Source organism: Natrix helvetica, assembly GCF_964273705.1.
Source record: "Natrix helvetica genome assembly, chromosome: 2".
NCBI classification, from domain to species: domain Eukaryota; kingdom Metazoa; phylum Chordata; class Lepidosauria; order Squamata; family Natricidae; genus Natrix; species Natrix helvetica.
The window spans coordinates 128,051,013-128,074,986 of NC_138552.1; the positions used below are offsets into that span (position 1 = coordinate 128,051,013).

The 23,974-nt window shown below is 38.5% G+C and overlaps 1 protein-coding gene across 3 annotated transcripts in view; it reads left to right on the forward strand.

The window, feature by feature from the left end:
• AFTPH (aftiphilin) overlaps positions 1–23,974 on the forward strand; it is a 41,413-nt gene that overhangs the window by 11,750 nt on the left and 5,689 nt on the right. Inside the window, exons 3-9 of one of the 3 annotated variants that reach the window (XM_081944623.1) lie at positions 1,990–2,135; positions 2,532–2,658; positions 2,872–2,928; positions 10,367–10,489; positions 13,856–13,916; positions 15,474–15,557; positions 18,247–18,370. In XM_081944623.1, the coding sequence (XP_081800749.1) occupies positions 1,990–2,135; positions 2,532–2,658; positions 2,872–2,928; positions 10,367–10,489; positions 13,856–13,916; positions 15,474–15,557; positions 18,247–18,370 (722 nt within the window). The remainder of the gene's footprint in view (positions 1–1,989; positions 2,136–2,531; positions 2,659–2,871; positions 2,929–10,366; positions 10,490–13,855; positions 13,917–15,473; positions 15,558–18,246; positions 18,371–23,974) is intronic. The other 2 variants (XM_081944624.1, XR_014174669.1) reach the window with 2 other exon arrangements.

A 23,974-nucleotide genomic window follows, 5' to 3' on the forward strand; every position in this document is an offset into this window, starting at 1 on the left:
AATGTAAAAATTATGATCATTTTAATTTTAAATGATCACAATTAAATATACAGTCTACTTTTCAAGCCACGATGAAAGAGTAGATTGACATGAATATAATTATTAAGCAAAATAATGTGGGCAAAATAAAAGCCTTGCTTTAAAGGTCAAGAGTCCTGAAACCTTTGGAAGCAGTCATCTAGGTTCTTTCAAAATTGTTACCAAGTTGTAATTTTCAAATAGGAAGAATAGGAAAATTATTAATTACTTGGCAAATAATTATATTAGCTACATGTTAAATTAAAAAATCAAATTCTAACAATTTTCTTTTTGTTGAACATGCCTGTTCTGGATTACTTAGTCTCTGCTTTGATGCTTAAAATTGCTTTAATTTCAAGCTGTGTACCTCAGCCAGGTAGCATTGTTGCATTATTATATTATTCCACAGATTTTACTCAGAAAGTGTGTATGGCCAAGAAATCGTTGGCAGAGCAGAAGAATGAATGTTGATTCAAACATACTTTTTAAAGAAATCTGCCTCTAGCACTGACCAGCCAAATGCTTTTAAAGTGTTTAGAAGCCTCTAAAAGCCTAAGCAGAAAGTACAGAATAGCACAGCAGGTATAATTTTACCATCATTGCCCCAATTTTTCATAAAATGGAATGTAATATCCAGGTCTTGGCTGTGTGTTGCATACTTAAAATACATGCTGCCCTGATTTATTTTTATTTTTAATTAGTCATAATCTTTTCAGAAGATTATCCTGGCTATTGCACTGTTTCTAAGAGGTTTGTAACTGGAATTGACTGTAAATTTTTGCTGAAGATTTTTAACTGTAGAAGGCACTTTGAGGTCTCTTCCTGAATCATAGGGAAGCAATACGCAGGATCCCAAGATATTTGTCATTCCTTTAAGATAGTTCAGGCCACAAAATAAACTCAACAAAGACCATTGAAGCTGTATTATATAAATGCATTGTATTCCCCAAAAACTTTTAAAGACTTGCAGAGCTCTCAAACCCACCCACCCATAAATAGAATCAAGGCAGAGCAATTTTGATCCCCACCTTATTGCTACCTTTCAGAATTAAATAGGTGTTTACCAACTACCCACTGCTGAATTCATTCAAAGCCCTCTCCATATTCTTCTATACTCATCAGATACTCATCTGAATATAAAACTAAGAAGATTTATTCATGAACACATATTCCAAAAATATTGAGAGGTTATAATGTCTCACAAAGGTAATCACTGAAACCATCATTAGCTATACTCGTGTAAGTTGCAATGGAAATGTTGCAGGCCCTAGGATTAAGATTGATCAAGTTGAAAACTCAAGTGCAGCTATTCACAAATAAATAGACATTTCAATTGCTTGGAAAATTCTGACAACAGGTAGTACTTCCTTCATAGAATTGGAACAGGCAACTCTATTGCTAAGTGATGCGGTCATAAAGCTAAACTTAACATGACTGTGTCAATTTAAGACAGCAGTTGTGGCAGTTCTATTTGCATTTATTAGGTAAATTTCATGTAGTTGCAGTGTCCCACATTGCATGATCATCATTTGTGATGACCTATCAGCTGCTTCACTGATTTTACTTTCAAAAGCCAGTTAAGTACACAAATGGTGATCACATGGACAGTAGATGCTGTGGCCAATCTAATTGTGAGTTGGTTGCCAAGTTTCAAACCTGTACCAAGGGACGCTGTGACAACCACATTTGTAAGGAACAGTACCCTCTGAATAAGTACCCTCATTCAGCGCATTTGTAACTTCAAAGAGTCATAGAATAGGACTACTTATGCAATCAAATATGGTGTGTTTGTGAATAACAGAAAACTAGATAAATTCTTGTACACATTGCTTATAGGAAGTGTTTCTGCTTGATGTTCTACTGCATTCTCAGAGAATCCTAGGAATTCTGTATAGACAATTATATCTGAAAGTTATCATATTATTTTTCCTGTAATTAAAAAGATACTTGGTTTTCTTTGTCCTAATACAGGTTGTGCTTCTAAATCGTCTTGAACAAATATTCAAGGCCTGTTTTCCTCCAGTTCTTGTTTCTGAAATGAGAGAGGAAATTCCTCCTTTAAATCTCATGTTAGAAGTGGGCAGAAAACCAGAGAGAACAGTGAACTTGTCAGAAAGGTATGGAATATTTAGTGGCATCAAAACATGGAGAAGAAGACATTTACATTTTTGGGAATATTTTCTGAGACAAACTGTCCTGTTGGACAGAAATAGATAATTTGGATGTGGGGTACTGCTTATACTTACAAAAAAGTATTTATTATATGTAGTGTTTTCTAAGTAGACACCAGTCTATTTGCTGCAAACCTCATTTTTTCATTGTATGGTAAAAGAATAATTGTTCTTAACTATCAGTGTTAATTTCCATAGCGGTTAAGTGCTTGGGTGGGATCTTAATCTGTACTTTTTAAAATATGACAGTCATTGAAAAATGCAGAAGACAGCAATTAAATCTGCTGAGTGCCAGTGTTTTTCTTTTTTGCTGTTTCTCTTGACTTATAATATGCTTTGTAGGGAACTACTTGATGTGTGGGCAGAGCTTCAGGATATCCATGATGCTTATGGACTGAGATACCAGTGGGGTGGCTCCCATAGCAACAAAAAGCTTCTCTGCTCTTTGGGAATCGACACAAGAAACATTGTGAGTTTTCAGTTAAGGTAGAAATTCTTCCATTCTTCTGGAATGCAGAATAGTGTATAGTTTTAACTCTTTGAGAGTATTTTACGTGATATTATATATTTCATAAGTAAACCTACAAAACTGTTGGTCTTGTTTGAAAAATGGTTCTTGAGACTAATTGAATAACTTTGCAAATAGCTTGAACTAATTCGATTGAAATGTCTTTTGTTTTAGCTTTTCACAGGTAATAAGAAGCAGCCCGTCATAGTTCCCATGTATGCAGCAGGGTTGGTAAGTTACAACAGCTCAATGCGGTTGCATCTGCATAGTAGTCAAATCGAATGCCCTTTCAGGTCAAATGCAATGGAACCTCCAAGTCATGTATTGGTTATTTAAATTTTAGATAAATTAGAGTAGCGTTTAATTTAATGTATTAGCACACTTTATAATATCATTTCTTGTAATATTATTTTACTGAGGGAATGTATCATTTAATGTAAGATTCTTCCACTTCCCTACACATTTTCTCATGTGTGGTGGGGCAGTTCTGATATTGGGGAATTATAAGGAGCTCTATTCTTTGATGATTACTTAGCTCATAATAGAGCTTTTTGGGTGCATCAGGTTTAGACAACAAGGTCTGTTGCACTTTTGGATCAGTTATTCTGCTAGGCGCTGCTTGGAGTGTCCAAGCATGGGTTAACTTCAGCTTGCTGCTCAAGGACTGAGTTTACATCTTTAGTGCAACCACGCCTCCTACTACTTTGGAGGTCAGTTTGAAAAACTCAGTTGCCCTAAAAGGATGTGTTTGAGATTTCCAATCCTTGAGCTGGATTTCTCCTAATAGCATTAGTATACCCTTTTTATTGTTTTTTTTCCACTGTGGTAGTTTTAGATAGACGAAGGTTTTTTTGTTTTACCAATGAATAGAGTTCCCTTCGTCTAATTGCTTCCTCACGCGCAGACCAGGCTGCTGGGAGCATTACAGCCTTCCTCGTTTCCACGAGGCTCTGGCAGCACCAGGAGGCTCGTTAGCGGCTGCTGGCGAGCCTTGGGGTCAGTTAGGTACCCCTGTAATCCATCGGAAGACTCCTCCTAGCTCCGGAGGCTCTACTGGGCACTCCGGATCTCCAATGGCAGCCCGGTATTGCTCCAAAGCCATTTTGGGAGAGAAAAAAGTGCGCGCTTTAAATCCAAGCCGCTTTTTTCCTGTTCTCTCTGCTGCAGCCTGGTCCCTTAGCAGATCGCCACCAGGAGGGGTGCCAGTCAAGTGGCCTTGCTCTGGGTCGCCAGGCAGGCCTTCCCCTCCCTTGAAGATCTTGATTGGCAGCCACAAGGAGTTTGGCTTTCTGGGCCATTCCTTGTCCCTATTAACAGCACGGATCTGCAGCGCCCTGAGGACTTCTCCTATTGGCGCCATTTTGTTGCTGCATTCCCTGCCGAGCCGTTGCCTCAGAGACTCATCTCCTATTGGGAGTCTTCTTACTCCCCGCAACCTTCTGAATACCAAGGTTTGAGAGCTGAGAGTTCACCATAGACAGCAAGAGTGTGGAGAAGGCCGCAAATCAGGCAGGGCTTACCAGCAGCAAGCGCAGCAGGCCCAATTCTGTGGCCAAGGGTGCCAGTGCAGCATGCCCCATTAAAGGGAAGCAGCCTAGAACAAAGAGAGGGTCCAAGGCAGAGGAGATGGTGGCTGAGAGACACCAGAGAGCCCTAGAAAAGCAATTTCAAAAGGCTCAGGGCAACCAATGGCTTCAACAGGATCTCCCTCCACCTGCTGAGATTCCTGCTGATCCTCCCATTCTAGATCCTCATCCAGATGAGCCCCCATCAATGGCAGATGAGGGTGATTTTGGGTTCTCTTCCAATCCCTCTAGAGCCTCTCCCAGATCTTTAGCCTCAACCCTAGAGGAGGAGTACTTGGAGGAGGTCGGTTCCCTATTGGAGGAAGAAATCCCTCTTTCTGGGCCTGTCACCAGGGCTTTGCCCCAGGACCAGGATCACACCCCCAAGCTGACCACAGCCATGAAGGAGGTGGTTGCAAGAGCCATATCTCAAGGGATTGCTGATGGCATCCAGCAATAGGGCCTCTCCCTACCCCTCCCAAGTTGAACCAAAGCCAAGGCAAGGGTTCCTGATCCCCCGCAGCAAACTGGCAGGGTCTCCCCTCTGGCCTCCTCAGCTGTCAGTGAAGCATCTGACATAGAGGAGGGCAGTCAAGATGCCCCAGATTTGTCGGAGGATGAGAATCCGACCCTTGACGTCCCCACATTTTCAGGTTTATTCAAGCCCTCCATGTTCCGGGCCATTCTTACCAAGGCTACAGCATTTTCTATCTAAATGGGGCTTCCCGCCCAATCGGATAAGAATTCGACTGATCAGGACAATAAGCCAACAGAGGGAACTCAGAATCTAGGTGCAGGACTGTTCAAAGAGACCACTCCCCCCCCACAGGAGCTGGTTCCAGCTCCCCAGTTTTTCCTGGACATTATTCAGCGCCAATGGGCCCAGCCGGGTTCCATGGCAAATCCAAGTGGGGTGGATAAGAAGCTGTATTCTATGGAGGCTGCCATGGAGGATATCCTAAAGCTTCCTCAGGTGGACGACCCCATAATGTCCCTAACCTCAAATTCGTCTCTCCCAGCTGACCTGCTGAAGGGACTTAAGGCTGAGGACAAGAGGGCAGAGAGAGCCTGTCACAAGACTCACATAGCCACTGCATGGGCCATAAAGGCTTCCTCTTCCTCCTACTACTTTGGTAGGGCGGCACTATTTTGGCTGCGCAAATTGCTGTCCACTCTCCCGGCTAGCTATGTTAGGTCATGCCAGGATGTTGTCAAAATAATCACGGTGTTCGAGTATTCGGCCGCCGCTTCGCCAGGGCCCTTGCCTCCAATATGACCTCGCGTCGCCTGCTGTGGCTTCATCACTGGCAGGCGGACATGAAGCCGAAGTAGAAGCTGCACGTCCCCATTCACCCAGCGCACCACCAGTTTTTGAGGTTCCAGTACGCAGACCATCATTACCAGTACAAGGCCCTTCCCTTTGGCCTCTCATCGGCACCAAGGACATTCACAAAGCTCCTAGCCGCAGTCGCAGCGTTTCTCCAGTCTCGTCCTATTCGTCTCGTTTGTTACCTGGACGACATCCTCCTATTGTCGTCATCTGTCCCATAGGCACGGCGGAACCTCAGCCTCACCATTCGCACCTCGAGCAGCACAGCTTCTCCGTGAATCTGAAGAAAAGTCCCCTGACTCCAACCTCCAGAATTCAGCATCTGGGCACGGTGATCGACCACCATTTGCAAGGTTTTCCTCACACAACAGTGAGCGGACAACATAACCTCCCTTGTGCGTTGCATCAAGACGTCTAGGCCAGTTTCCATCGTGACCTATCCCAGTTGTTGGGGAAATTAGTCTCGTGCATAGGGGTAGTTCCCTGGGCTCGAATGCACGCAGAAGAGCAGTGGTTCTTACTCCTGGTTCAGCGGCACAAGGCCAGCAACTCCAAGAGGATGGTCAACGTTCCTCCAAGAGTCATCTGATCGCTCAGATGGTGGCAGTCGCTGGCTCTGCATCAAGGTCTCCTCTTCTAGGATCCAGAGCGCCTGGTTGTCACAATGGATGCCAGCTTGTACGGCTGGGGCGCCCACTTTCAGACTCAGGTGACACAGGGCAGATGGTCGCCAGCAGAGTTCGCCCACAATATAAATTGGCTGGAGCTCAGGGCGGCCAAGCTGGCACTTCAACATTTCCACCAGCAGGTATCCGGCGCACACGTCCTAATAATGACGGTGTCAGCGTTCCAAATATCATGCAGAATTAAATCAGAATCAAAAACAAACCTTCCTTAAAGTTCCAATTTAATAAGACAGACATGTTGGCATTGTGCTATGAAATCCCAAATCTGATTTGCTTCCTGGGATACCACCTAGTTGAAAGTTCATGATCTATCCCCACACCCACAAATCCATCACATGTTCCAATCATCATCTTCCACGCTGGCATCTACACCCCTCTGCTTCCGGTCAGGTGTTGAGGTGCGGAGACAAAAGATGACCTTGGCTTCTATAAAAGAATGTCAACAATACATTCCACAATCCTACTCCTTTCTATTCCCCCCTCCCAACTACTACACTAATGAAACAGCATAGGAAATTAATAAAAAGTGTGGCAGGCCAAAGATCCTAAAAAGAAACATAACTACAGGCCTGACAGACGGACTACATTGCCACCAAGGCATACATAAATCATCAGGGCGGCACTCGATCGAAGACCCTGATGCTGGAGGCAGAGGCTATCGGGCGTTGCGCCGAACGCCACCTGGGGTCGCTGAGGGCCGATCATATCGGGGGAGGAGAACACAATGGCAGACTGGCTGAGCAGAACGACAATCAGCAACTCGGAATGGCGACTACATACATCTCTCTTTCACCAACTGTCTGAGAGATTCGGTCTTCTGCCGATAGACTTGTTCACCAGTCCGTTGAACACACAACTCCCTCGGTTCCTCTCATGCTACCAGTGCCCCAGAGCGGAGGGGATGGACGCCCTGAAATGTTGCTGGCCTCCAGGTCTCCTTTACGCCTTCGCCCCTCTCAACCTCATTCCTCAGGTGATCAAGAAGATCCTGCGGGAGGGGGCCGAGGTGCTGCTGATTGCGCCCCATTGGCCGAGAAGATCCTAGTTTGCCGACCTCGTCGAGCTGTCCATGACCAAGTGCTGGTGCATTCCTCAGGAGCAGATCTCCCTCAGGGGGCCATTCGACACCCGGATCCTCAATGCTCCAGTTGGCCGCCTGGCACTTGAGGAGGGATTCCTGAGCTGTGACAGCTTCTCAAACAAGGTCATCCACACCATTCAGGCATCTAGACGTCCCTCCATGGTGTGTATCTATGACGTTACTTGGCCTGGCTTTTCAGCCTGGTGTCTACCGCATCAAATTGTCGCCACGGCCGCAACTATACCACAAATCCTTGAATTCCTTCAGGATGGATTGGACAACGGTCTTGCCCCTAACACCCTTCGGGGGCAGACTGCCACCTTGGCAACCATCTTATCCAGAGACGACTACACCGCTTAGCAGACACCCATGGTTCGCAGCTTCCTGAAGGGAGCTGCCAACTTACGTCCCCCGACGGTCCACCGATACCCGACTTGGGACCTGGCAGTTGTTCTGCAGACATTGACTTCTGTTCCATTTGAACCACTTTGTTCTGTCTCTCTGCGCCACTTATCATTTAAGACTGCATTTCTCATTGCAATCACTTCGGGTCGCAGACTCTCTGAATTGGCGGCCCTGTCGATCAGGGGGGACCTTTATGTTGTGCATCTGGACAGGGTCATTCTTCAGCTTGACCCCTCTTTCCTCCCTAAAGTCAACACCTTGTTCCACCGGTCACAGGAGGTGATTCTCCCTGATTTTTGCCCACATCCTAGACATCCCAGAGAGCGGGTCTGGCACAAACTCGACGTATGACGGGCAATATGCATATATAAGAAGAGGACAGCCTCTTTTCGTAAGTCCGAATCCTTCTTTATTTCCTTCCAGCCCGCCTCAATGGGCAGGAATGTTTCTTCTTCGACTATTGGGTGTTGGCTGCGTGCCTGCATTAAGCTGGCTTACGAACATCTGGCACGGCCAGTTCCTCCTCGAATCACTGCTCATTCCACGAGGAGTGCTGCAACCTCGGCCGCATGGGCAACCCAGGCGCCCATCGAAGAGATATGCAAGGCAGCGACTTGGACCTCGCCATCCCCATTTGTTCGTAACTATAAATTGGACTCCTTTGCAGCAGCGGACGCCTCTTTTGGAAGGAGGGTCCTGCAGTGAGTCTTGGTGGCTCCGGAACAACGGAATGTTTCTGTTTCCCACCCTGGGACTATATAGCTTGGGTATGTCCCATGCTTGGACACTCCAAGCAGCGCCTAGGAAAATGACCGTTGGCTTACCTGAATAGTCGTTCTCTAGGCGCTGTCCAACCCCACCCTGGGGTAATCTGGCAGAGCCAAATCACCTCTCCTTAAGACATAGTTCACCTTCTTCGACATCCTTCTGGACTTCACCTCCTCATTTTTCAAACTGACCTCCAAAGGGAGCAAGAGGCGTGGCTACACTAAAGATTTAAACTCAGTCCTTGGGCAGCAAGCTGAAGTTAACCCATGCTTGGACACTCCTGCAGTGCCTAGACAATGACCATTCAGGTAAGCCAACGGTCATTTTGTGTGTAAGGTATGGAGTAATGTTCTTGAATTCTATTGGCTCTGGGACACGAGCTTTGTTCCATTTTGTAGGGCATTTGGTTACAAACACCTGATAGTTAACTGTAGAAAATATCATACCTATCACTAGATAGGTCTTTCCTTAGATTTTTCCATGACTCTTAGACATTTAAGGAAAAAATAGGAGCCAGAAAACAAACCATTTTGATTGCTTAGGCTCATTCAGCCCCTGTCCTCCTTTGCATACTCCAAATCCTTCCATTTTTCCCAAGTTCAGAAAAAAATCAGATTGAGATGTAGCTTGAATTAAACAAATTCTGAATGCTACAGATTATATTTTGCCTCAAGATCAAAATGGGAAATCTCAGTCTGAATTGATATTCACTTACATTTTGGGAATTGATTACAAATCGTTGCCTAACTTGCCTGATTCATACTTGATGAAAAACCTTTTAGTAATAACCAGGAAATGATAGAGCTAATCCCAAAGCTATAAAGATATGACAAATCATTCTCTTTGGTAAGCTAAAACTGCTATTCCATCTTTAGCCAAATCATTTCAAACAGGAGCACTAGTACTTCTAACGATACTGATTATAGATACTGATAATGAGAGTTGTAGAGCAGCTGTACCACATCACATACTAGAAAGAGTCCAGTTTTGGGGCTGAGAGACAAGCTCTGCAAGAGCTTAGGGATGGACCTCTTATGCGCTTCTCCAGTAACAATGGTTTAAATTAACACATGAATAAAGCGGTATGGACTAGAAGGGAGATGCTGTTTCTGTACTAATTGGTCATCTGGGGAAAAACTCTGAGGTCCCTTTCATGTTGAGGGCAAATGTGGGTGAGCCACAAATGTGTGTCTGTCTAGAGTAAAAATGGTGGGGATGTGAAAATGCCCATTCTACATCATTCAACAGCACACATAAATTACAATGTTGTACTGTAATGTAAATATAAATACAACCTGCTAATTGAATATATTTATGCAATGGGGTGCAATGAATTTTTTGGGAAGTAGGATTAAACAAAAAACACCTTTATTTTCAGTACTATGCAATCATATTTTAAAAAGTAAAAAAATGTTTCTATGATTTTGAATGTAACAATAAAAATAAATATAACAATGCTAGTCTTTTTTCTTTTCAACCAGAAGTAAAGGTTTCTTTATGCTCAATAGTTGATAAACTAGACAGACATCATTGTTTTAAAAATATGCTTCATGTTTGTTTATTCAATGTTACTAAAATGGTATGTTTTGTGTTCACAACAAAACACAATAAGTGTTTTTTATTGTGTTAGATTTAGTTGACCATATGCTGATTTTGTTTCATTGTTTTTATAGGTTTTTTTAGTTTTCTGTTCGTGTACATGCTTTTAAAAATCTTTTTAAACTTATTTCTTTTATATTTTTACCTTTTAAAATTACTAATTGTAGCCCACCCTCCTTATTTTTTGCCTATGACCATAATAAAGAGTTGATTGATTGATTGTGTTCATTTCTAGGGTATGTTAGAGCCTACGAAGGAACCCATGAAACCAATTTCTGCTGCAGAGAAAATAGCTTCAATAGGACAGACTTCTACTATATCACCAGAAATTAATATATGTACACCTGATCAGTTGCAGGTAAAAAAAAGAAAAAGAAAGAGTAAGACTATTTACTGTTCAATCAATACATTCTTAATGACAATATCTAAAATTTTGTCAATCGGCCTCTGAAATATAAATCTTCATCTGCTCAGAGAAAGCTGCTGAATTTCTCAGAGCTAGATTCATTAGCACTCATCTGGTGATGGAACAGCTTAACATTTCTGAGCGGGACTGAATTTTTTCTTGATTGTCCCTCCTGTTGAACATCTACCAATCTATTACTAAAACTTTGGGAAACGCTTCAGATTGAGTGGATGCAAAGGACCAATGGTGTGATAAAAGGACAGGCTCATTGGTCAAAGAAACCTGTAACATAATTTGGATGTTGCATATTCCATAATTTCAGTTTCTAATGTTATCTAAGCTCATGTGTCACTTCCCCAACTCTTCCCTACATGGATTTTGTCCCCCTCGTGAGTGAGTGAAGCCTGTTTCCAAAGTCTTGCTTCACCAGAGAAAAGAACAATCTCTGTATTAGACTGTAGGAGTCTATTCTGTCTTAAGAGTTGTCTACTTTTTAACAATAATAAATAGATGAACAGTTATACTTCTAACAGATAACAGTGGCTTAACAAATAGTTTGGTGCTTGTTCATATTGGCTCTCTTCTGTGCTAAAATTGCTAAGCTTTCCTTATAAAAAACTTACCAAGCTTTAATTATGCTTTTCCTATTATATTAACATTTTATTTAAACTTACATATCCACTTTTGATTTTGAAAAAAGTCACCTAATCAGTGAGAGGAGCAGCATATAAATTTAATGCATAAATAAAAGAAATCCTACTGTTGTGATAGAATGGCTATTTTTGCTTAATTTTAAAATAGCATTTTGATAAAGATTGTATATATTATATAAGATTACAAGTAGTCCTCGACTTATATCCATTGTTGGCACTGGAATTTTGATCATCAAGCATTGTAGTGGTTAAGCAAGTCATCATGTGACTAGACCTCATTTTACAACCATTTTTACTGTGGTCATTAAGTGAATCATGTGGTTAGAAGCAAATCTGGCTTTGCCCATTGATTTTGCTTGTTAGAAGGTCACAAATTGTGATCATGTGGCTGCAGGACACTAACAATCGTAAATGTGAGCAGACTGCCAAGCACCCAGATCGCAATCATGTGACTGCAGAGAGAGGGCAGGATAGTCAGCCTTGCAAGGGTGGGTCATAACTCACTTTTTTCAGTGCTGTCATAACTTTAAGCCTTCGTTAAATAAATGGTTGAAGACTACTTGTATTGGGTGTGATTCAGGGGAAATGTTCAACTAATATTGAAATCTTTTGAGAATATGAACAAAATGTAATGTAGAAGTAGTGAATATTTATTTTATATCTAAACAAAACAAAATTTTAAAACAAAATATATATCCAAATAGAAATATATTTCAAATAATAGAGTGATTAGATGAGTTTCTTTGTAAAGTACGTAGACGTTTTGAATCACAGAGGCTTGGCCAGAAGATAGCGTAATGAGGTACTGCTATCTTATATTTCCTTTCAATTGAAAATTATAGTAATAATTGAAGAAGTAGCACTTTTTGGCATTTCTGACATTTCACTTTAGGTAAAAGCAACAATATCTTGAGCTATTTGATTTAAATGCTGCCATATATAAGGTTTTTGTGATAGATGATGGTAATTCTGTGCCAGTGCTGGACATCCTCAGATATGGGGATTGTCCTAATCATCATCAGTTGTTAGAAATATGTAAATATAGCCAAAGCAGTGCTACTACATTGTGCTCTTCTCCACTGAGTAGGTTAGAAGTGTAGTGTTTTGTAATTTTTGCAGGTCATTGACTGAATAAATATAATTGGTTGATTCTATTAGCAGACAATTTGAATAAATTAAAATTAAGCATTCTGTCATAATTTAAGTTATATGAAATACTAAGTAAAATCCTAAATTGCTTTCTTATACATTCAGTATTACATTGTGCAGTTTTGTACGCTTTAATTTTAGTTAAAGAAGATTTAGTGAAATTTTTGACACACTTTGCTCTTGCTTTGCATTTATGCCTTTTTGCAAAAAAGAGATAAAGTTCGAAAAGAATAAAGCATGAATATGCTAAACAGAAGGTATCAGATGGATAAGGCAACACCTGTACAAAGAGATAAAATATACAATAGTAATAAAGAATAACGGTGTTTGCATTTGCTTATTTTCATTTAAGCATCATGAAGCTCTAAAGCAGGGGTCTTGTAGCTGGCTGAGGAATTCTGCAAATTGAAGTCCACAAGTCTTAAAAGTTGCCAGGTTTGGCGACCTCTGCTCTAAAGGACAGTACAATAGTTTTATTCTCTTTGCCTGTCAAGGTAAACTTAGAATCTAGAGATTCTTTGGGACATTTAGTTAGTGTTAGGTCAGGATTTCTTTTCAGAAGATTTGTGTTTATTTTAGAAAATGTTAATTTTTGTTAACTCCCCTTTTTTCAGCATTGTCCTATAAAAGTTGCTATGGTTCTGCAGAATTTTAAAGAGTAGCATGGCACTGCGGGAGTACAAAGGAAAGGTGTAACCAAAAAAAGTCCCTTATCCTTTCTTTAGTAGGAAGTTACTGCTGGATCCTTGATTCTTTTACAAATGAAAGTAGTCTTTTTTTTGTAACATCTGCAACTTTTTAAAAATGCAATATGCATTACTAGTTATTAGTGTGCAATTTGTCCCTTTGTCTTAAGTTTCAAAATTAGAAATTTAGGTAGTAATAGTCTTCATATTTTTGTTGTTTTCTTCATTCTAATTAATTGTCATTCTTAATACCTGGTGTACTAACCATTTTGAAACATAAGCTTGCTGATTGTAAGAGTTTGCTTTTTAGTGCAATTCAGTGTTTTTTTTAATTATTAAATAATTATGACTTTACTATAATTATTTAGAGAGTTCTAGTAACCCATTTTTGCCCCTTTATTAAATATACTTCATTAAATACATGGTGATTGTCCCTTTGCATTTTCAAGTACTGAAGAATTAGAAAATTGTATTTTGCTGTTACTGTTCTGCTTCTCTTGTATTCATCATTTATACTTTTTATCTGCCTGTTGTGCCAGAGCAATATCCCTGTCTGGAGTAATATATTGTAATTTCTAAATATATATGCCCATCAGACATATCTAGACACACTCACCCACCCCCAAGTATTAGGAAATAATTAAACCTTTTCATGGGTTACATGAAATGCATTTTAAGGATTTCATTTTGAACATTTCAGCATTGTGCCTTAAGTCTGTCTTTTGGCTTTTCAATGGTAGCCTTTTTGCTTGCATGCACAAGAGCACATAAGACTTTTTATTATATTATGACCTAACTATTAAATCTGATTTCTGACTTTTCAACTCTAGGAATCCCTACCACCTGTCCAGTTTGACTGGAGTAGCAGTGGCCTTACTAACCCTTTAGATGGTACGTCTCTCCGTAGAGCCTCTAGCACCAGAGCTAGAGTTAAGAAAGCTACAAAGTTCAGACAAACATCTCTCTGCTGATAGCTTAAATATATATTTTCTTAGCTTTGGAAATTCAGGCTTTCTTTCTGTTTAACTATGCTCAATTTAAAGCAGTCTGTAGTGTTTTAAGAGCAAGGTAAGACATATTTTTGCTCAATTTGTGTTACATACACATCACTGTGTAATATTGTATTAATAGAACATAAGTTTGGAGTAATTAGATTATTTATATTTAGTTTATAGCTTTCATCTCAACAGACTGTTGCCTATTTAGGCTTCTTTATAGTTCTAAATAGCAAAATCACATGTGTAGTAATTGCTTCAAAGGTTTTTTTTTAATCAAAATATGTTTGTAAAACATTCACTTTTTAAAAGCTACTTTTCAACCATGTACAAATATTGTATATGATAAAATGCTAGCCCACTTTAAGTTTTGTTCATTGTGAAATTTTACTAGAGTAAATCTTTGTTAATGGCTGCAAACTTGTATTGTCATGATTTTCTCTAGTTAAGTGCCAAAAATAAGAACAAAGCTTCAAAATGTAAAAATATGTACATTAAATACATCTGATAAATTAAATAAGATTTAGTAAACATAGCATCTATTCTGTTACAGTTCAGTCATACATCATAATTACCAGCCATGTCGGTGAACTGAAAACATTGCTAAACAGTGTTTGAGGATGTTACGGTTTTGTGATTCATATGAAGGTGCTGAAGGAAAGCCTGGATGGACTCTCTTGCTGTTGTCTGGTGTCTTATTTCTTCAGTCAATTCATCATGCTTTCCTTTAAAAATTTCTTTAAAATGTATTTCTGATTTTTCTGTTTCAGTATTAAAGGGGAACAATGTAACTTCACACCAAGGAGTTGGTTGTAATGAGAACTACTACTACCAATATTCCTATATATTGCTTTGCTATTTTATTTAAGTTGATAAATCATTCTATGCCTGCCAAGCACCTGTGGCAATATATAATGAGTTATCACAGGGAAAAAAGTAACAATGCACAATAAAATTTCAAAACAATAAATGAGAACATACAGTCCTTACTGTATTTTTATAGACAACACATTATTCATTCATGCACAGTTCAATTTAAAATGGTAAAGATATGCGCATTTATTACAACTCATACTAATTTTGTACAGAAGTATCTTTTTTCATGTAGGGCAGTAGCTTTGAATTTGCAAAATTGTTTCCCTTTAATTGGACATACCCTTCTGATTCTCTCTGGTTCTGTCCATTGTTCTGAAAATGTGGGCTAGCTTTTAAGTTACTAGTATTGGGATCTCTGCTGCATTTGTACATGACAATGTACATTGATTTGTTAACGGCTATAGAAACTGCAAACTAATCTTGTAAGCACTATTATATTTTTTTATAAAATGATGTAATAAGTACTAATTATAACTGGCATGTTCAAGTGTGTGTCTTACCCCCTTTTTACACATAAATCCCTCCCTTGGCTTACCTTCTATATGGCTGCCTACCAACATGGTCATTGAATTTCAAGCTAGTGGAGGTTCCACTCTTCTGAACCTTGATTTCTTTGGGCCCGTGGATGACAGTAGCTCTAGCACCACCACCACCATCCCAGGTCAGCCAAAACACTAAACACTGCAAATTTAATCTCTTAACTTTTGTACTAAAAGCATGAGCTGCATTGTGTGACTTTCCTACAAACAAGAATATATGAGTTTTAATTTATTCTTGGATGCCTATCTTTGACACATAGCTTCCTCCATAACTTGTTCCAGTCAGTAGTTAATTCTTCTTTTTTTCTACAAGCAAGTTTGATAATTAGTTTGGTTAATGTATCTCAAATGTGTAGTATTTATTGATGTGCTTTAGCCAGAGATATCCAACTTTTAAAAGTATTTGGAACAAAATACGAGTATCACTAAGAGTATTTTCAGTTCGCGATCTTTCTGCTTGAAATTATGCTCATTGGTCTCAGTATCAAACTCTATAGAATGTAGCAATAGGTAGGTACAACTAATGAAGTTGCATAAACAAGAGCTGGCATCTTGCTGCTTGTAGAACAATTGAAAAAGTTGATATTAGGCAAAAGCTTGTGTTGTAATTCTAAACAACAATTTAATACTTCTGAAAGATTTCAAAGCTGAATATGGGAAGATTCTGCCAGCTTAGAATGAAATATGAGAAGGGCATGTTAACAGAGTACATTTTGCTTCTGTTTAGTTCTCTTGATGGGTAAAGGTTTCAGTTTACTTGAAAGATTAATCTGTAGCAAAATTAATTTTTAAAAAGAAACGGTCATTCATCAAGGTTGTTCTGTTAAATGTTGCAGATACAGCCTTGCTCTAAAACTCTTGTTTACTTTGAATTATCCATATGGATCTTAAACAGCTTACTGCTTGAGGCAAGATTCTCCTCTATGGATGAAGCAGTCATTTTAAGATGTAGAAGAGGCCTCTCTTGCCTAGTATTGTTCAACAAAAGTCCAAGCTATGATGAGGCCGAAAGATCTGTATATAGTGTGTCTCTTATATCCCTTTCTAATACTTTGCTGGGAGTTCAGATGTCTTTCCGTGGCAAAGCATTGCCTCTGTGTACATATGAGACGGGTAGAGGAGTACAAGTCTCTGTTAAGCTTTGGTGATCAAATATCTAGGAAGAGCATCCCTTATCTTTGTAACTATTGAAGCTTTTGGTAGTACATTATGCATTTTTAACTCTTTAATTTCAGAATTGATAAATCAACTTTCTTAGAACTTGGTGATTTAATTTTGCATGAGGCATACGTATTATTTGATACATTAATTTTTATCCATCAATTTTAATTTTCATAGTATTGCTCAGCAGTGCAGTTATTGGCCTCTTGTAAAATCAAATTTGATTTCTGACATTAATTTAAAATAATTATTGTGAAAATACATAATTACCTACTCTTGAATTTTCATTAAAATTTTGTCCTCAAATTAATAGAAAGCATATAGGAAGTAGTGACATCTATCTTGTTTCTTGGAAAGTCATTTGCTTCTAGCCTGCAATTCTGAGTGTTGAAAGTGGATGTAACAGTGTATGTTCCTAAGCTTAAAGCTTGGTCTTAACTTAGATCCTGAATTCTCTCAATCTCATTACGGTTTTTCAATATGACCATTTTTATATTAAAATGGGATGGATATTTCCAGGCATCACAGATTAGTTGTACTTACACAGTCATGTTTCATATTCATTTTATTTCAAAGGCCTTAGTTTAAAAGTAGTGAAATCAAATTTAGAACAACTTTATTTCTTAATCATATGTGAAGACAAACAGTTTTAGCTATTGAATGTTGTTGGTTTATGGCTTGAAAATGTTAATTGTAACAATATGTTAAACATATCAAATGATTTCATTGTGACTTTTAAATTTAGAAATACTGGCAGGTTTATATGCTGCCATACTTTAATGGGATTTCTGAAAATCCATTAACTATTTTTACAATTGTATGTTTCTGTTTATTTAAGAATTCTGTAAATATCTGAAAAATTTAAAATACTCTATACCCTGAATTTAAAGTTCATATGTTACTTCCATATTTTCAGTTGAGTAATAAGTTTACAGTGGATATAAGGTTACAAGGGCCTTATTGGGTTAATTAAAATGTTTTTTTTATAGTTATAGAAAATGACAAATTGTGTGCACTTTAATCTTCTCAAACCCATTCTGAAAACAATTGGACGTTTTCCTCAGAGCCCTCATTATGCTACCAGTATATTTTCCTCTCTTTGGTTTCTACTCCTAGATATGGCAGTTAAAAAAAATACTGAATTTGGAGTTTTCCAAAAAACACTACTTTCAAAAATTGATTTATTTTATGGCTCCTATTGGTTTTCAATATCCATGCCTTTTTTAATTGCGTTATCATAAAACAGGAGAAACCAAAATATTTTTTAAAAAACTATTGAAACTTTTTTTTCGTTACTAACATGGAGAAAAAAATGGCATGAGAACTCTAAATATTACTTGTGTAGTGATAATGGAATGAAAATTGATTTATACAGTAATGTAGAATTTAAACCATTCTGTTCCTGATTTCATTTAAAAAATACTATTTAATTTAGAATAAACTTCTGTCTGACTTTTATGTCATTTTATCTGCTGCTCTTGACTCTCACTTAATAGAATGTGATGGAAATTAACAAAATGTCTATGATTTGCTTATCAGGAATGTTGATAGTTCAGATGTTTACAGACAATGCAAATAAAAATTCCTTAACTGAGATTATATGCAAACAATTTCTGCTATCTGCTATTAATTATAATTTTATGCTATAAGGTGTCGATCCAGAATTGTATGAGTTGACAACTTCCAAGCTAGAAACTTCCAAAACCACCAGTAAAGTTACTGATGCATTTGCAAAGCTAATGTCTACGGTAGAGAAAGCAAGTACATCGGCAAGGTAAATTGCATTGACTAATGACATTTAATGATTCTTGAGTATTGATATATTTTGTAAATTCAATGGATTGCCTGTCTCACAACTAGGTGATGAACAAGGACTAAAGAGATAGCTACCACCAATAACTCATGATGTCTAAAATAAAAACAATACATCCCAATCATGAAAAGCCACATCAGATGTAATTATATTCTGAGAATCCAGGAAAAAGAAGAATTTCTCACCAAATTTCAACAAATCAAATCAACTACCATAGACTTAAAATTGTTAATTTTCTTTTGAAGTCTTAATATAGCACAAGGGATTGCACAGTGTGCAGTAAACACTGAAAGTTCAGCAGTCCAGGCCAAGCACATCAGCAGAATGCCTTTTAATGTACCGTAACACTATCAGATTTGAGGTGCAAAAAATCTATATGTTCTGAGTCTCACTTTACTCTTTTTATTTTTGCCAACTAGTAATTGGACATTTGTAGTGTTTGATTCAGTGTTTTTGATTCAGTGAGCTTGACAATCAACAGGATGCTAGTGCATATATTTTAACACACTAAAATACTCAACATTCAATCAACTATCCAGAGCAACATGGAAAACTTTCTGAAACAACATTATGTTGTTAGATTGATAGGCCTGGGGAGAAGAGTATATCTGTTATGCATGTTCTTATATCCTATAGATTGTGGAACTTTCAGTTTGCCTTTGAAGATACAGTCTCACCTCATTTCTAAAGATAACCTAAATTTGAATATCACTTACACACACAAATATCTTCACACTCAATAAGACAACTAAACCAAACCGGCAACAATACTGTTTAAGCAGTGGTCCCTACTGCTTGTGGCTTGGTGGCCCAGCTGTGGTGGAGAGGGGAACTGGTCTGCGTGAACAGCAGAAAGGCAGGCATGTGCATGCACCCCTTGTGCAAATGAGCCACTGCACATGAGTACAACTCGACTTGCGTGAGCAGTGGGCTGGTGCGCATGCATTCAAGTGGCTGCGAGCCCACCCTTTGCGCAGATTGAGTTGCGTGTGCATGCCTTCTGGCCAGCCATTCACACAGCCCAATTCTGAATGGCCCGGTAGTGGGTCACAGCCCAGGGGTTACAGACCACTACCTTAAAGTATGTCCAACACTTAACATTGAATTAGAACACAATTGTGCATTGGCATATATTCAGTTTTTTATTTCCCTGCCACCTTCCTGTGAACCTGCCCTATCAACTATAACAGTTAATTCTTTTTACTGAAAAAAAGAATAGCAGTTTATGTTCCAGAAAAGTAGACAATGACTTTATAATACTGGAAGTCGAATACACCCCCATTTCTGCCCAGGTTATGATTTGAGAGTCAGAGCAACACTTAATGCATTGTGTATACAGTGTGGAGTGAGGCTTCACAGCTAGTGTACTGCAGTTGTTAGACCTGGGTCAGTAAATAGGACCCAGCAACCTCATCATTAGCTGTATAAATAAAGCATGGGAGTGGAGCTGAAGGTAGGGAGGGAGGCTATTAAAATATCGCCTTTGGGGAGATGGGCAGCATATGCATTTGATAAGTAAAAGATACAATTACAGTGATAATGCTATTTGGGGTATCCAGCTAATATGAATACGATAGGTGTTTTATTGTTATTTTTGGGAGGAAGTCAAGACGAAGCACCAGCAGGAACACTCAGTCTATCTTTTTTGAAAAAAAGTTTTTTATTGGTTTTATAAAAATTTAAGGGAAGGGGTAATAGGTATGGGTACAAATTTTGACAGCTACATCGTGCAGGAAATGGTATTCCCCCCAAGTCTCATAACCTTTACAAAATGATAAACAAGATATTATTGCTTAACTAAATCTTGACAGCTTATTTTTGCATTGTATCTTTCATTAATTTCAATCATTTACTTTGTATCAAACAAAAAGATTCATTGTATCAACAATTGCAATGTTTTTCTAGCTTACTTTTGTGATCTGAGTTTTCTCATTGTTGCCTCCTCCTCCCCACCTGCCAGCAAAGCCTCGGCCCCTCCCTCCTTCATATCTTGTGTATTGTCTTCCACTTTGTCTAGGAGTGCTTTGTTTTTTTCCATGAAGGCCTCTGCCTTTTTCCATGAAGGCCTCTGCCTACACTCAGTCTATCTTTATTGTGTGGTAATATTAACAGAATCTTGCAAGTCTGAAAGTTCTCCTCCTGTCCCTCAGTTTCTTTCTCCTGAAATTAGGGAAGGTTCCTTCTGGGATACTTTTGCCACCCCTTCTCCCTCTTTCAGATTCTAATTTATCAGACAGGCTGAGGTTCCTCCTCCTGTCTCCCCAAGGTAATTTCCAGTTACCATTACAGTTGTTCAGGAATTGAAAGATGCCAGAGTGAAAAATGTGGACTTGGGGGGCTCTTGTTTATTCAATCTACTAAATCTAGCTCCTGCCTTTCTGAATATTCCATTCAGGGCATTTAAAGCTATAAATCATAAGGCAGTAGGAGTGACTCACAATCTACATAACTGCTAATCCTTTGCAGGTCCTTTCCTGGTCCATTCTTTCTCTCCTATGACTTTCAATCCAAAATGGCTCACTGGGCCATGTGGTGGTTAAAGGTCTGCTTCTTCCTTCTACTATTTCACAGCTGCCTCTTGAAGTTGGTTGGGCTGAGAGTGAAAGACTAGCCCAAAGTTGCCCAATGAGCTTGGTGCTCAAGTGAGGAATTAAACCTGGATTTTTCTAATCTAAGCCTAAAATTATAATTGCTGGTCCCTGACACTGATTTGTCCTGGTTGCTGAATTGATCCAAGCAGAGAAACCCAAAAGTCAGTTGTTGGATGGAAGAGGCTAGACATCACTCCATTTACATTGCCCAGAACAGCAGTGAAAACTAGAAGCAGCTCAGGTTGAACTGGGACGGTTGTGTTCCTCTTATGAAATGCTTGAAACAGCCATTTGAAGCTCAACACAGTTCATGCACAGAGACTGTTTTTCACACCCCTATTAGCACTTCACAGTGCTTTGTACAATTGATTTTCTCATATCTCTATTTATAGGTGTGTGTGTGTGTGTGTTGCATTATAGTGTGTCCTGGGAGTGCCTCACCATGCTTCTAGTCTGTCAATTTTCTGGTATGCTGCAAAAATTTCCATTTGAATTTTGTATAAAACTTATTTATACAAATGTCTACATAAGTAGGAAATACTTATTTAAGTATTTGATTTTTAAGAGCAGAATATAAATCATAACAATATGACTAGTGCTGCTATGCAAAATAAAAGTAGAAAATGACAAAAAGAAAAGGGCTGCAACTGTTTTTTTCTTGTTAATTGCTAGAATTCTTGCATTTAATTGCAAGATTAAATTCTGTCCACAATTACTGCATGTAAAATGAGGATATGTTCGTCCTAGAAGTATAACATTCATCCCTCACAAGAAATGTATTCCAAATTTCAGAAACTGTTTCCTTAGCAACTGAACCATTTTAAATTGCTACTATATAAAATAGCCTTCTATCATCTCCAACACATCTGGATGTTTTGGGCTGTTAGTGTCTAGCCAACGTGAAATCTCACCTGACTAGAGAGCACCAAGCAGAAGAAAGCTGGGCTAACCTAAAGTACTTACATTACTTTAATATTGTGCCACTAGGGGGAGTGCTAAGCCTCAATGATTTGGGGTTATTTTAAACTTCGTTCTTCATAAATACAGGGAAGTTTCCCTTCTGACACACAGGTCAGTGTTTGTTTATTTTTTTAGATAACATATTAAGCTTTTTTTGCATTGAGACCATTCCTTGATTTCATTACTAGAACATATAGATGATAGATGGTCTCCAAAAGCAGATTTAGTTGCATATTATTTTTGTCAGTTATTTACCATGTGAGTTCTCTCTGCATTTGGACTAACATTCATAAATTTGCTCTAGGTTGCCTGAATTTTGCTCTACTGGTATATTAAACTTAACAATATTTTTCATTAAAATTACAATTTTCTTAGTATAGTCATTTAGCTGATTTTTTTTAATGTTACAGAACAAATAATAGTGGTTCAAAATAAAGCTATATTCGGACATAAAATGTAAGGTCTCCAAGTTTTCTGTGACTTCACATCCATATCTCTTGTAGTTATCTTGGCAACAATATGGAAGTAATTTGCCATAGCCCCTTCTGAGATGTTTTTTTTTTTACCTCTCAGCCTAGCCTGCAGTTCTGGTAGTCCCTAGTGTCTTCCATCCAGATACTATCAAGATACAACCCTGCTTAATTTCTTACATTCAGTGGACTAAAATTTAAACAAATAGTTCCTTCCCAATTATAAGAATTAGTAAGTTGTACCTGCCTCAAAGCATGATCTTATTTTCTATTGTTTAACCTGTTCTTACCCATACATTTGTAATTGAACAGCCATGAAAAGAGTTAACATTTGTTAGATTCTGCTTGTTGTAGAAGAAGAATTATAAAAGAAAATTGGAAGCTGCTTATTTTATGGACTGTCTTCCTGTAACTTAGGAGCAGCTGGAATAATATACACATTTCCAGAATTCCTAGTTGGGGAATAAATATTCATTTAAAATTAATGTTTAGCATTTAAATCAAATGTTGCTGAAAGGGGAAAAAATACAATTGGGTATGTTTCAAGGATCAGGGGGAAAAAACAGCCGCATTCCTGATAATTTGATATTTTGCTTGGAACTGGGATGAATTAAAGTCAGGGTTGCTCACGCTACAAAAGGAATGTACAGTATGTGAGATACCAATATGTTTATGTCATTTAGGGGGAACAATTTGTTTTCATAATCATTACAGTAGCTAAAACCTAAATATTAGGTGATTTTTATAAATTTAAATAATATTTTAAAAGTTTGGTTAAGCAGGGCTATAGTTTAAAGAAATAATTATGAATGTTGAGCAGATACTCAGAAATAATGGATAGAGTGAATAGAGAATTTGAAATAATGAGATAGTTTTGGACCAGGAAGTGTCTAGATATAAAGGCAAGGGATCAGGAAAATAGAGGATGAAACTAAAAGTATGTCAAACTCATCCCTGCAGCCCTGAACTGTCCTATTGGTTAACTAAAACAACACACTGGGGGGAACCCATTACGATGAATTTGAATACTTCTGGGTAAGACAGTCAGGTACTTAAAAAATAAAATTATTTGCAAAGAATCATATGACCTTGCATCCTGAATGAAGCACTATTTTGAGAACTGTCCCTGCTTATTGATGATTTTAAAAGAAGCATTTCTGAATATGAGACATTTAGGGAAACAATTGTGACACTCTTCTTTTTATGAGAACCATTAGTTTTACTGTGATAAGGGCTTTTTGGATAAGCTTCCCAAAATCACTGTAGAGTACTTGAGCAAAAATAGAACTATCACATTGTGGCCTAGAGTGGTTTTTCTTAAGCCCCCTCTTGAGTTCTATGGCCCTGATCATCATTTCATCTGCTTATTCATACTTTTGTTCCCCAAGCTGCATCACAATAGGTCAGTGATACTGTGTGCCTAACACTCTACCATGCTGCACCTTGCCCTTCTGCTAGGTTTAATTAACTACTTTTGGTATTCTTATACACACATAACTTCGTATTGCTCAATGAAATGTGACATGGGAGTAAAGCCATCATCC